Source organism: Castanea sativa, chromosome 1, assembly GCF_040712315.1.
Source record: "Castanea sativa cultivar Marrone di Chiusa Pesio chromosome 1, ASM4071231v1".
Lineage (NCBI taxonomy): Eukaryota > Viridiplantae > Streptophyta > Magnoliopsida > Fagales > Fagaceae > Castanea > Castanea sativa.
In genome coordinates, this window is record NC_134013.1 from 59,762,151 (window position 1) to 59,778,224 (window position 16,074).

Genomic DNA, 16,074 nt, shown 5'->3' on the forward strand with positions numbered 1-16,074 from the left:
AAAACCCATTGAATTTGCCTCCTTAAAAGAATCACATCAAGCTCCAAACCCTAGAATACATAACTCACACACAAAGTCATAGACAAAAAATTTCTTCACAGAGAGACAGAGACAGAGACAGAGAACAATAGGTTAGGATACGAGATTTCAATTTTGTTCTTGAAAATTGAAATTATATCCAAGGATAATTTTATAATTAAAAATCTATGGGTAGGTATAATTTTTTCTATAAGTTTTTGTAATGTGAATTTTTTTGGTAATCTTAGATTATGGTAATGTTAGGTAAAATAAACAAAGCAAACATCATATGGAAATTGTGGGGTCTTGGGCTCCGGCCAAGAGCGTGGGACTTTGGCCGAGATCGTGAGTAGTCTAAGTCCGAGGAGGAATATGTTGTGAAATTTTAAAATACTCGCAAGTGTACGAACCGTACCGAAGTATAGTTTGACAAGAACGAGGTCGAACCCACAGGGACTTAAATGAACGTAGGAAAATTAATCAAATCTTAACAAAATTAATCCTAATCTAGTTTAATAATTTGGTTGTTTTGAAATTAAATAAACTAAGCAAAAGATATAAAGCAATAAAAATATGCAAACAATCAAGGGAAATGAATTAAGGTTTTGGAATCCGCCTTGTAAATCATATCAGCATATATTTATGATCATTAATTTTTCCCAACTCACTACATGATAATCTAGAAATCAATCTTGCTATCATGGAAAATATTCTCATTAAAATCCTTATTTTAAAAATCAAAAGCATGTTCTTCTTCGCTTCTTAAGTATAAAATCAAATCATCAATTGTATCTATAGCCAAACAAATCACAAGATATATCCAATTCTAAAAATTGGATCGTAAATTGTATCCATTGACAGATAAATCACAAGCGATATCCAATTTTATATTCAAGAATTAATAAACCAAGCATTCAATTAATTAAGACAAATCCTAAATCATAAGAAAAACATGATTGAACTCATATCTAGAATCTCATCTCAGTCAATTGATATGAAGCAAGAACAATTTAAATCATTAAAGAACAACTATTGTGGAAAAAATCAAATCACATAAATATTATTGATAATTCTTAACAAGGTTTCATCCTCAACCCTAATTATAAATTTAGCTACTCATAGTAATTAAAGTAAAACACAAGAATAAAATACTAAACATTAAACTAGACAAATAAAATAAAACTAACTGTCATGGAAGAAAAGCAAAGAAGTAGCCGCACTCTCTATGTTCAGCCCTCAGCCCTAGCACTGGCCCCCTTTGAATTTTGCCCTAAAGAGCCTTTAAATAGGTCAAGGAATCCTATTACAAGTTGAATTCCCGTTTGGAGAAAATTCCAGATTTTTAGGTTTCACTTAACTGACAATTTTGGCCCATTTAACGCCAGAATAAGGACTTTTGGTAGACAAAGAAGTTGTAGCCCTTTAAGTTAACTTTCCAGCATAACTTGAATCATCTTGATTGGACATCTGAGCCGAAAGTTATACCAAAAATACTAACTGATGTGCAGTCTGGAATCCTAATCCGAATTGAACTTGGATTTGATGCAAATTTCCTTTGATTCCCTACTCCAATTGGACTTAAATTTAATTGGGTTGGTCTTCTTTAACTTCATCATAGGCCTTGTAAAAGTAAAGTCCTTTAGCTTTCTTCTTTGCACAAATCCACTTATTTAATTCCATTCTCCTACAAAAGATAAATTCACACAATAAGATTTAATTAAGCACAAAATTGATTATTCACCATTATTCCAAAACCAACTATAAAATGCATGAATTACCTCAAAATAAGTATGATAATGCTTTCTAACAATGATATAAATATATAAAATTAAGCTATTATCAATGCACATCAAATACCCCCAAACCTACATTTTGCTACTCCTCGAGCAAAACAGATAAAGAGTAAAACGAAACAAAGAAATAAAAAACAAAGAAAAAGAAAATACTAACTAATCCACTTTCGCTGGAAATTTCGATTGCATTTAGCGTATGCAACAAGCCTTTAAACCTCTAGCTTACACTAGTGGACGAGTTGTAGTCTCGTGAGGGTTTGCAGGGAATATACCCACAAAATTCTGAGAATGAATACTAAAATAAACAGAACAAAGAAAATCAAACATTTTTTTTTTCAATTGCCTTTTGCAAAGAGGATTAGTTCAAGTTCAAAAATACTAAAAATGCTAAAGAAATTTCTCATGCCATCAAAACTCAATGTGAGTGAAAAGTCGTAGCCAACCTAAACATACTCTTAGTTTTAGAATAAACTTGACTCGAATCTCTATTTGAAAGTATGCTTCAACTCAAATCTTTCCGGTGTTATCACTCAACAAATGAAATCACTCTGAAATGGGGTGTAACACTCTCAAAAACATATGTGAGCGGAATAATGTAAGCAAAATCAAATACCTCACATATAAATCACATGAAAAATGTTTAATCAAGAAAGAACAAGTAGTCTCATGAAAGGATGCCAAAAATATTTTTACCACACCTTTTTCTTCTCAGTCATATCAATATCTGAACTACACAATCTTCAAGATCAAATAAGGACTTTATTAGGACGTAATGTAGGGTAAAAGCAAAGGGAATGAAATAAAATTGGGTGAAGGTAAATATAAGAAGTGTTTTCAAGATAGTTGGAATGTCAACACTTTTTGGAATTTCCATTCAACATTTTTTTTAACTCTTCTTTTTCAAAGTAGTACTCCTTCCTTACATCTCACTTCTCAAAATTTGATGAGAACCCTTTTTATTTTCTTCTTTTTGACACTTTTCCTCTTTTCTTTTCTTTTTTTCCTTGTTCTTGAATTTTTTTTTTCTTTTGACTTCTTTTTTTCTTCCTTGTTTAAATTCTCACACAAACCACCATATTGAAACAAACTGATCAAATTCTATCTTGAAACACTATGGATAAGGGCTTTAAGAAAGAAAGGTTAATTAAAAGGCTCAACGGGGTGACTAGCGATAATGTATCAAGAAAGAAAAAGAAAAACACATATATGGCTCAAAGTACACAAAAATGGCCTAATCTCATCTCTCAAAGACTAGTATAGTTCATTCAACATCAATGACTTCAAAAGATTCAAGTGTGGCATAAAATTATATTTTTTTTCTTGGCCAAAAGAAAGAACAATGAGACTACAACAAGGGAAACATGTTATGCACTTCCAAATGAACTTTAAGATTAGAAACAATAAATAGCCCTCAAAAAATAATGATTGGCTCAAAACTCACAAGGGTTACAATCTCCACACTGTTATCATCAAGATTTTCTAATCATTTTTATCCTTCAACAACAAGTTGTGTCTGAGTGGCTACGTGCATGTGCAATGAATTGAGCATGCAAGCACTGAAATTATTTAAGCAGGAGTAGTATAACAAACTCAAAACATAGATCTCAAGCTAGGCAAAAGATTTTTTTTTTTTTTTTTCAACACAACTAAACAAAACAAAAAAAAAAAGATTGAAATCTATATACATCCCCCCCAAACCTAAACCAAACATTGTCCTCCATGTTAAAAATGATACTCTCAAATATATGTCTTGAATGAAAAGAGAGCAAAAAAAATTAATAGGCAACATGAGAACCAAGTAGAAACAAGTAAGGTAAGGAGAAGGAGGAGACATACCTTGATCAAGCTGATTGTTATAAATTTTAATTTCTATCAAATATCAGCTAGAGCAAAAGAGAATTAAACTAAACAAGAAAATAAACAAAAATATTAATCTAAAAACAGAAATTGAACAAGAAAAAGAAAGAAAGAAAGAAAAAAAATTGCAAACCTAATAAACATAACTGGGATCAATCTTGATAAACAGGATCATCCAAGAGGACTTCTTCAACTTCTGGAGGCTCAAGTTCTAAAAATGGTTTCAAACGTTGGCCATTAACTTTAAACATATCACCATTTTTAGAATTCTCAATCTCAATAGCACCATGGGGATAAACAGTGCGAACTATGAATGGACCAGTCCATCGAGATCGTAACTTGCCTGGGAAGAGATGCAAATGAGAATTATAAAAAAGAACTTTCTGACCAGGTTCAAATGATTTTCTCAAGATGTTTTTATCATGAACCCTTTTCATTCGGTCCTTATACGATTTGGTACAATTGTATGCATCATTGCGAATTTCCTCTAACTCATTGATTTGGAGTTTCCTTTCAGCACCTGCTTTGTCAAGATCAAAATTTAACCGCTTAATAGCCCAATAAGCTCTATGCTCTAACTCAACAAGGAGGTGACAAGCCTTACCATACACAATTCGATAGGGAGACATTCCAATGGGAGTCTTCAAGGCTGTACGGTATGCCCACAGTGCATCATTGAGTCTTAAAGACCAGTCTTTTCGAGTAGGGTTAACTGTTTTCTCCAATATTCTCTTGATTTCCCTATTAGATATCTCTACTTGACCACTTGTCTGTGGGTGATAAGGTGTTGCAACCTTATGAGTGATACCATATTTCTTCATTAGTTGCTCAAAAACTCTATTGCAAAAGTGCTTTCCTCCATCACTAATAATGGCACATGGTGTACCAAACCGTGCAAACACATTTTCTCTCAAAAACTTGACTACAACCTTGTGGTCATTAGTTCTACATGCAATGGCCTCAACCCACTTAGAAACATAATCAACAGTAACAAGGATGTATAAGTTACCAAAAGAATTAGGAAAGGGACCCATGAAATCAATACCCCAAACATCAAATACCTCAACAATCAAAATAAGGTTCAATGGCATCATATTTCTTTTTCCAATACTGCCCAACTTTTGGCATCTCTCACAAGCTGAACAATATGCATGGGAATCATGAAAAATGGAAGGCCAATAAAATCCACATTGTAAAATCTTGGCAGCAGTCTTTCTTGAACTAAAGTGACCTCCACAAGCATGATCATGACAAAAGGATATAACATTTTGTTGGTCACTTTCAGATATGCATCTCCTAATTATTTGATCAGAACAGTACTTAAACAAGTATGGATCATCCCAAAAGAAATACCTTACCTCAGCCAGAAATTTAGACCTATCTTGTTTAGTCCAATGCGAAGGCATTTGATTAGTGACAAGATAGTTTGCAATATCAGGATACCAAGGTCTTTGGGATACATGCAGCAACTGCTCATCAGGGAAAGATTCAAGAATAGGTAAACTGTCATCAGTGTGCTCAGCGATTAATCTAGACAAATGGTCAGCTACTACATTTTCAGTTCCCTTCTTGTCCCGAATCTCAAGATCAAATTCTTGTAACAATAAAATCCATCGGATAAGTCGAGCTTTAGCATCTTTTTTGGAGAAAAGATACTTCAGTGCAGCATGATCCGAATAAATTAAGACCTTAGACCCCAACAAATAGGATCTAAATTTATCCAAGGCAAAAACAATTGCCAACAACTCCTTTTCTGTTGTAGAGGAGTTCATTTGAGCATCATTTAGAGTCTTACTAGCATAATAAATCACATGGGGAACCTTTCCAACCCGCTGTCCTAAAACAGCACCAATTGCATAATCAGAGGCATCACACATAATCTCAAAAGGCACATTCCAATCAGGTGGTTGAATGATAGGTGCAGAAGTCAACTCAATTTTTAGTCTCTTAAATGCATGGAGACACTCATCATCAAACACAAATGGGGCATCTTTGGCAAGTAAGTTGCATAAGGGCCTTGAGATTTTACTAAAATCCTTGATGAACCTTCGATAGAATCCTGCATGACCCAAAAATGATCTAATTTCCTTAACAGATCGAAGAGGTGGAAGGTTAGAAATCAAATCTATTTTGGCCTTATCAACCTCAATACCACTTTCTGATATGACATGCCCAAGAACAATTCCCTTTCTCACCATAAAATGACATTTCTCCCAATTAAGAACAAGATTCTTCTCCTTACACCGCACTAACACTAAGGATAGGTGGTGCAAACATTCTTCAAAAGTGGACCCAAATACTGAAAAGTCATCCATAAATACCTCCAAAAATCATCCCACCATATTAGAAAAAGTACTAATCATGCACCTCTAAAATGTACCAGGAGCATTACATGAACCAAATGGCATGCGACGGTAGGCAAATGTCCCAAAGGAGCAGGTGAAGGTAGTCTTTTCTTGATCTTCTGGTGTAGTGGGAATTTGATTATATCCAGAATATCCATCAAGAAAACAATAATAAGCATGACCAGCTAACCTTTCCAACATTTGGTCTATAAAAGGAAGAGGAAAATGATCTTTTCTTGTCATGGCATTCAACTTACGATAATCAATGCATACTCTCCATCCCGCTTGCACACGAGTTGGGACTAACTGATCATCCTCATTCTTGACAACTGTTATGCCAGATTTCTTTGGTACAACTTGAACTGGACTCACCCAATTACTATCAGAAATTGGGTAAATAATACCCACATCCAAAAGCAAAACTTCAGCTCTCACTACCTCTTGCATAATAGGGTTTAGACATCTCTGTGGTTCACGTGAAGTTTTGGCATTCTCTTCCAAGTGAATTCTATGCATAACCACAGATGGACTTATACCTTTGATATCAGCAATTGACCAACCTATAGCTTCCTTATGCTCTTGAAGTACACTTATCAATTGGCGTTCCCTAAGGTCATCCAAATCTGAAGCTATAATGAAAGGTAAGGTCTCAGAAGAACCTAAAAAGGCATACTTAAGTGTGTCAGGTAATGGTTTCAACTCCAACTTTGGTGGTTCCACAGCAGATGGGAGTGGGGATGAAGAAAGTGGAAGAAGGATCACTTTTGGTTGCCAGCTATCAGTACTTAAGAGAGGAACAGAATTTAACAATGCATTGACCTCTTCAATTGAGTGTTCAATATCAAAATTGCAACCAAAAATATTTAAGCAAGCCTCTAGAGGATCCCCATAACTCGATTGTAGGAAGGTATCATGGATTAGACTCTCAATCATGTCAACCTTACAGATATCCTCATTGTCTAGCACTTGTTTATTTATGTGGAAGATATTAAGCTCAACGGTCATATTCCCAAAAGAAATCTTCATTACACCACTCTGACAATTGATCAAAGCATTGGATGTGGCTAAGAAAGGGCGACCCAAAATGACATGGATTTGTGTACTGGCATTTAGAGCAGGCTCAGTGTCTAACACAACAAAATCAACAGGAAAATAGAATGCATCCACCTTAATTAGCACATCCTTAACAATACCCCTAGGGATTTTCACAGACCTATCAGCTAACTGAAGTGTCATGGTCGTTGGTTTTAACTCCCCCAAACCTAGCTGTAAGTATATAGAATATGGCAATAAGTTCACACTTGCCCCCAAATCTAGCAAAGCTCGCTCAATGAGATGATCCCCAATCTTGCATGAAATTGTAGGAGATCCTAGGTCCTTACATTTCACTAGATATTTATTCTGAATAATTGAACTAACTTGCTCTGTCAAAAATGCCTTTTTAGGGACATTTGTCTTTCTCTTCATTGTCACAAGATCTTTTAGAAACTTGGCATAAGCAGGAACTTGCTGAATTGCATCAAGAAACGGAATGTTTATTTGCACTTGCTTAAAAACCTCTAAAATGTCTCCAAATTGTCCACTTTTCTGAGGACTGATTAACTTTTGAGGAAATGGAGCTTTAGGAACAAACCTCTTATCAAAGGGAGAACTAAGATCCTGAATTGGAATGGAGGGTGGGTTGTCCTTCTTTTCTCCATGATCATCATGTGAACTATGAGTACCTTTTTCCTTTAACACAATATTTTCATCATCCTCCACTTCTGGCATTTTCACTTGATTATCAACTTGCTTACTAGACCTAAGGGTAGTAATAGACTGAAAATGTTCTTGTCCATGAGTAGAACTAGAAGAACCATTGATGGCATACTGTCCTTTTGGGTTAGGTACAGGTTGACTAGGAAACTTTCCTTTTTCCCTCTCTCCAACTTGGGTTGCTAACTAGCCAACTTAATTTTCCAACTTTGAAATAGCTTGAGTATTCAAATGGGTGGAACTTGTTGATGCACCTACATTTGTGGGAGGCTGATTTTGCCTCCATGAGAAATTAGGATGGTTCCTCCAATTTGGATTGTATGTCTCTGAAAATGGACTAGCAAATGGTTTTCCATAATTATTCAGTGAATTTGCTTGCTCAGTATAAAAATCAGGGTACCCAACTACAGAGGGACACATTTGTGTTGTATGCATAGGACTTGCACAAATAGAGCATGTTTTACTTTGAACTTGATTGACAGAATTCATCCCTCTACCTAAAGCTAAAGCCTCAACCTTACAAGTGAGATTGTCCAACCTAGCTTTTATGTCTAAATCTTCACTAACTTCATACAATCCTCCTTTCTTAATTCCAAGGGCAGATCTCTCTTTACGGTTGGAAAAATCCCATTGTTGTGAACTTTCAGAAAAATTCTCAAGAAATTTGTATGCCTCATCATCTACAAGACTCAAAAATCCACCACCATTCATGGACTCAATCATGTTACGATATGCTTGAGTCAAACCATTATAAAAATATTGTACTAGTCTCCATGTTTCAAAACCATGATGGGGACACTTTAAGATCAAGTCCTTAAATCTCTCCCAATTCTCATAAAATTTCTCTTGTTCATCCTGATAAAAATCTGCAATTTCTCTCCTTAAAGCATTGGTCTTGGCCATTGGGAAAAATTTAGAAAGGAATTTTGTGACCAATAGTTCCCATGAAGTGATAGATCCAGGTGACAAAGAATTAAGCCATGCTTTTGCCTTATCCTTCAAGGAAAAAGGGAATAAACGCAAGTGAACAGAGTCATCAGTGAAATTCTGGAACTCACAAGTAGCACAAATCTCAAGAAAATCCTTCACATGCATATAAGGATCTTCTCTATCCAATCCATGAAAAGTAGGCAGAAGATGGATTATTTGTGGCTTTAACTTAAAATGTGCAGCAGTGGTTGCAGGTAATACTATGCAAGATGGAGGGTTGGTGGTTATGGGTGAGAACAACTCCCTAAGAGTTTTTGAATCATCTCCTGTTTCTCCCATTGTGGATGAATAATCAAAACTAACAAGACGATTATCTTTATCACGTATCCAAGTTCTCATACACCATGCACAAAGAAATAATTTTTTTTTAAAATAAAATAAAATTTATCTACAACTAGTAGAAGAAAAAAATTCAATTAAGACTTAATTTATTTTCCTAACCAAGTCCCCGGCAACGGCGCCAAAAACTTGTTGTGAAATTTTAAAATACTCGCAAGTGTACGAACCGTACCGAAGTATAGTTTGACAAGAACGATGTCGAACCCACAGAGACTTGAATGAACGTAGGAAAATTAATCAAATCTTAACAAAATTAATCCTAATCTAGTTTAATAAAAATTAGTTGTTTTGAAATTAAATAAACTAAGCAAATAGTTAAACTAAGCAAAAGATATAAAGCAATAAAAAGATGCAAACAATCAAGGGAAAGGATTAAGGTTTTGGAATCTGCCTTGTAAATCATATCAGCATATATTTATGATCATTAATTTTTCCCAACTCACTACATGATAATCTAGAAATCAATCTTCCTATCATGGAAAATATTCTCATTAAAATCCTTATTTTAAAAATCAAAAGCATGTTCTTCTTCACTTCTTAAGTATAAAATCAAATCATCAATTGTATCTATAGCCAAACAAATCACAAGATATATCCAATTCTAAAAATCAGATCATAAATTGTATCCATTGACAGATAAATCACAAGCGATATCCAATTTTATAATTAAGAATTAATAAACCAAGCATTCAATTAATTAAGAAAAATCCTAAATCATAAGAAAAACATGATTGAACTCATATCTAGAATCTCATCTCAGTCAATTGATATGAAGCAAGAACAATTTAAATCATTAAAGAACAACTATTGTGGAAAAAATCAAATCACATAAATATTATTGATAATCCATAACAAGGTTCCTCAACCCTAATTATAAATTTAGCTACTCATAGTAATTAAAATAAAACACAAGAATAAAATACTAAACATTAAACTAGACAAATAAAATAAAACTAACTGTCATGGAAGAAAAGCAAAGAAGTAGCCGCACTCTCTATGTTCAGCCCTCAGTCCTAGCACTGGCCCCCTTTGAATTTTGCCCTAAAGAGTCTTTAAATAGGTCAAGGAATCCTATTACAAGTTGAATTCCCGTTTGGAGAAAATTCTAGATTTTTAGGCTTCACTTAACCGACAATTTTGGCCCATTTAACTCCATAATTAGGACTTTAAGTAAACAACAAAGTTGTAGCCCTTTAATTTAACTTTCCAACTCAACTTGAATCATCTTGATTGGACATCTGAGCCAAAAGTTATGCCAAAAATACTAACTGATGTGCAGTCTGAAATCCTAATCCGAATTGAACTTGGATTTGATGCAAATTTCCTTTGATTCCCTACTCCAATTGGACTTAAATTTAATTGGGTTGGTCTTCTTTAAATTCATCATAGCCCTTGTAAAAGTAAAGTCCTTTAGCTTTCTTCTTGCACAAATCCACTTATTTAATTCCATTCTCCTACAAAAGATAAATTCACACAATAATATTTAATTAAGCACAAAATTGATTATTCACCATTATTCCAAAACCAACTATAAAATGCATGAATTACCTCAAAATAAGTATGGTAATGCTTTCTAACAATGATATAAATATGTAAAATTAAGCTATTATCAATGCACATCAGAATATCTCATCGGATAAGCTAAACGCAGATTAGGTATAGATCCTAGTGATCAAAGTGACCTTCCAAAAAGTTCTAGTGATAGGGACGAGCATCATGAACGTACAAGAGGGATAAGGACTCAAAAATATCTAAGGGAAAGCTGCTATACCGCATTGAATGCCCTACAGCTAACTTTCTGACCGCATTTATATGGAAAAGACCCCTGAATAGTGCTACATTGGCAACCATAACTCACAAAAGGCCATAAAGGGTGTCTGATGGGACAAGCACTCAAGTGGTGGCTCTAAAGATCAACAAGTGTAGGATTAAAATCATCTAAAAGGAACTATATAATGGAAGAGTCCCTTCATGAAAAGGGGATGAAAAAAGGAGAAGAGAAAGCACTATAGCAATCTCAACAACTCTTGTAACCATTGTCATCCAATATATACTAGAATAGAGCTCCTCGGACTGTGCCGAGAACAAACTTTCTCACACAAACCGGGTTCAATTCTTGTTGGCTCATCATCCAAAATCATATTAACTGTTATCCATACACTAAAGCCTAACTCTTTGGCCCACTCTCTACAAATTTATTGTACTGGGTTCGCTGGGCCAAGATCCCTTACATTTTGGGCTTGGTCTAAAAATCGTGTCCCTACAGAAATATTACAGTAATATGACTGAAATGTGTATCACATTACGGCGAATCAAATATCTCCTAAGTAATTTTGCGTCCACAATATCTTTATAACAATTTCACAACAAATCCTTTGAGGCAAGTTGCTACTGGTTATAATTTGAACCCACTATTAACATCATTTTTTTACTTACTAGTTATAGCTTGCTATGTAGGGATTTTTTTTCGAAAATGTTGGGAATGTACATTACTCTTTTACTTACAAACTTTAAATTTATGATGTCTCTTGGTGTTACCCATTTGCATGGCAAATAGGACCATGGATGGGGGTTAAATCCTTCTCTCGAAATGGGTTCAGGGGTAGGAGTGGGTATTGGAAGAACTTGCTCTATTTATATATAAAAATTAAAATATATTATTTTTAAAATAATTTTATAGGTTTTTATTTATACTAAAAATATACTTTTTAACTTTCAAACTTTAAATATTGAAGTCTTTTGGTATTATATTATTAAATTAATATTTTTATGATAAATATTTAAATTTTTTTATAAAATTTTATTGCTGTATTGTTATTTTTTAATTATTTATGATTTTTAATACTTGAATTATTGTATTGCTATGTTTTAGAAATTTTTATAATATTAGGACTCAATTGTTTATTTATTTATTTATGTTTATGAGTTTAAAAAACACTAGTGTGGGTGGCACGTGCAAGACACATGCTACCTCTTGAGTAAAAAAAATTAAGATAGAATTTTTATTTAAAGAAGTATAAAACTATATAAATAAAAAATGTATGTCATACAAAGTTAATCTCATTCGTATAAGAATTTTAATTCCTATTTGCTAAAGACAATATCTACTCATTAAAAACTTCTAAAAATGATAACAAGTATTATCATCTTGCAACAATAAGCAATTGCATTTTGTTAAAACCATGTCACAATATTTAAATTTTTGCAATGAAAGATATCATTTGCTACAATTGAAACTCTTCATCAAATACCTTCAACCATACACAATGAAAATTTTGTCACTCATACTTTCTTCTTTATCATTCTACTTGAGTCTAGGTGCAATCTTTAGCATCATTAGTTTTTAATGAACACCCATTTTAGGCAAGAAAAGAGAGAGAGGAAAAAAAAAAAAAAAGATAACAAAAGGCAAGGAAATAAAATATCTTATATTACCATTCCAACTTTCTAAGCATTACTACCATCTAAAACTCAAAATACATTAATAAAATTTTTGGCATTACACAATGAAATATTTTAAGAATCATAAGCTTCCATTAGGGATTAATTGAGAGAACAACAATATGACATATTTCTTTTTTCCAAAATATCAAAGGGGAAATTTCTTAATTTTTAAAGTTTAAGGAGGAATTGTGAATTATCCAAAACATAAAGGATGAAAAGTGTTTTAATCCTAAGTTTTTGTTTTTGTTTTTTTCTATTTGTTTGTTTGTTTCTTTTTCTTTTTTTTTTTGTGTTTGTGTGAGGGTGTGTGAAACTATTTGCTTTTACGTGAAATGGTGCATAAATAAAAGAAAAAAAAATACAAAAAATCAACCTAAGAAACAGTATGTGTAATAGTGAATTTTGGCTCAACAAAAATTGACTAATAAAAAATAATTTCTAGAAACACAAAGAATGACACAACATTTTCATAATACCTTTATAAATTTTTTATATTTTACTTTGACTTGTAAAGAATTGACACTTGAACAGTTGTGAAAATATTATGACGACAACAAGATGCCTTAACATTTTTTACAAGAGAATTGCTATATCCACAACATTTTCGTTACAAATCATAAGTAGTAGGTTGTTACATGTTGTTATTGGTGGTCAAAAAAGTAATTTCATTGGTAAGTTTAAATTATAATAACAATTTATCACCAAAGATTTGTTATGAAAATGTTGTGAAAAATGTTGTGAATGCAGTACTTTTTTTCACAATACCTTTATTTTTAGTTGTGCTAATAATATTAAATACTAAGTATTACGTTTACAATATTTTTAAAATACTTTTTCAACAAATCTTTTTTTTTTTGTACAAGATAGAATTTCTACTTTAGTCTAATCTAAGTTTATACGTGTGTGGAGCTTCCTACTGAAGACTTGAACCCGACCCTTGCCCCCCACATCCCACAGACACTTATACTTATGGAGTGACCATCGCACCAAGGGTGTGCGGTGGGTTACAACAAATCTTTGATTGTAAGTTATTAATGATTCTAATTTGAATTCGCCACTAAAATTACTTTGCCCACCAATAATAGTTAATAATAACATTTTTTTTTTTAGAATGAGTCAATAATAACTTGTTACTTTAGATTTATTATGAAAATATTGTAGGTATAATATTTTTTTAATATTAAAAATTTTTCTTTCTCATCAAACTCACCTTTTTGGCTTATTACAAAAAACAAAAGTTGAATAAACCGAAAGTACTATAGCAAGAGCTATTGGCTCTTTTTATATATTTAGTAGATAGAAGTAGAAATTTGAGAGGGCAGGGGATAGGTGTGGGGGAAAAAGGGTGGGGGCGAGAAATAAAAAAATCAGTCTATACCTGGGGGCCCAAGGGGGCTTGGCCCCCCGGGTCCAATTTTATTTTTTTATATAGTTATTCTATATTTCATTTTTGTAGTTGGGACTCCCTTCTCTCCAATCATTCTAGCTATCCTAACTCAAATAGCGACTATCCAACCCAAATACTTAACAAAAACAATAAAAATATTCACAATGGTGATTGTATTTTAGCAAAAAAATAATTTTACCACGAAAGAACAAAAAAATCATGTGTTATTGGAGAAGCTAAAGTTAAATTTTTTGTAACTATAGTAAAATAGTATAAATACCAGTTGGCTGTAGCAAGTTATTAAAAATAAAATACAATATTTTATTAAGATTATATCTCTTCCTTTAATTAAAAAACTCAAATTCTCTATCTTCCTTGTTATTTTAATGAGTTGTTTATATTATTTGAAATGAAGTAAAAAAAAAAAATTGATATTAGGTGCATTGTAAAGTGAGGTAGTAAAATAGATAAAATAGTTATTTGACGTACTAAAAGCTAAAATTTTTAGCACAACTACTGTGAATGCTTTAACTTCAAAAAATAAAAATCCTTGCTAGATTAATATTAAAGAAACATTATTTTGTTTTTTGTTTTTGTAGATGATTGCATCTTAATATATTTAAAGACAACGATTTTGTGTATTTATGAATTTTTATACTATATGTATGTCTATTTGGAGTTTTCTATTTTCTTTATATTCTGGCTCCCGCTAGCTTAAAATCCTAGGTCCGTCTCTGTTGGTATGTGATTTTTTTTTTTTCATTATACATCAAGCATAATATATCTTCATTCTTCAATAATAATAAAAAAATCTTAATATACCGTGTCATAATTGTGAAAAATTTTATAAAAAATTGTTGTAACTAGATAGAATTATTATTGCATAAAATATCCATCATATCAAAAATCTTCCACAAGACAATTTGCTTGACTCTAAGGACTTTATTATCCAGTGCAATTTTCTTGAGGGCGTGGAACACATGTTAAGTCGTAGTGAGCCTTTTCTGCCGAAGACCAAATTTCTTCTTTGTGTCCGTGTATTCTTTTCTTCGTTTATGATCTTATCTTTGTAGCTTTTTTTGTATTGACCATAAAAGAAACCAAAAACATAAACATTTGGAGTGCATTATCACTTTTCCAATCATTTTGGTTTCTTCCTCAAGACTTCGCAAGTCTTCCCTCTTCCCTGCCCCACTCCTCTTATTTTTCTTGTTCTTTTTATTAATCTTTGTTTTCTCTGCCACGGTTGCCCCTTTCTTTCTTTTATTCTTTATATATATATATATATATATATATATATATATATATATATATATATATATATATATATATATATATATAGGAAAAAGCTAATAAATATCCTAAATGTCAATGTTTAAAAAAAAATAACTAATTATTTTTAATAATTTTTTATATTTTCCATGAAAGTGGTATAAATTTTTTTCTAAAATAGTTTATTCACAAATGGCCTAAGAGCATCTATTAACCATGAATCCTCTAAATTCCAGTTTATTTTGGTGTGTTTTGGTCGATTTCAACTTGTATTGGGATTTCACATGTGTAATGATTGATATGATCTTGTTCATTCTCTATAGGTGATAGAGAGGAATTTATAGGAAAAAAATTGGTAGATTATCAATGGCAGATAAAAAAAGTAATGTTAGTAATAAGTCTAAATAAAAACTAATAAAACCTTGCCTACTCAATTTTTCTAAGGGTTTTTTTCTTTTTTTTGGCGTTTGTAACTTAGCTCATGTGTACAAACAAAGCGAGACTTAAAATTTTCATCATAAAAGATGAGTTTTAACTTTTATCTTTACAGAAATGAGTAGTCCCCCTTTTTTCTATTGTTTTCTTAATTTCTCTTTTCTCATTCTTTTTGGTTGTATTTGATATTATATGAAATAATTTTCCGCCTATCAATAATTTTCCATCTACCAAACTATCAGTTATCAGTTATCACATCATTACTCACGTGGAAAGAATAGTCTCGACATCATATTATAAATAGGGTCTGGTTAAGCCATCTATTTTTGAAAGCATTTTATGGAAAATTGAAAAAGTATTTGAAAAAGTTGTTGATGGGACTGACGAAGTCAAACACGGACGAGATCGCCTCCACAAACAAACCTGACCGATTATCCGC

The 16,074-nt window shown here is 32.4% G+C and overlaps 1 protein-coding gene and 1 non-coding gene across 2 annotated transcripts; one reads left to right on the plus strand and one right to left on the minus strand.

The window, feature by feature from the left end:
• Positions 1-7,963: 7,963 nt before the first annotated feature.
• On the minus strand, positions 7,964-9,037 carry LOC142631138 (uncharacterized). Its single transcript, XM_075805228.1, has one exon. It carries the CDS (start codon positions 9,035-9,037, stop codon positions 7,964-7,966), a length of 1,074 nt encoding a protein of 357 aa, XP_075661343.1.
• On the plus strand, positions 8,550-8,658 carry LOC142623007 (small nucleolar RNA R71). The gene has a single exon (XR_012842033.1). It is a non-coding gene; the product is annotated as a small nucleolar RNA R71 (small nucleolar RNA).
• Positions 9,038-16,074: the final 7,037 nt, after the last annotated feature.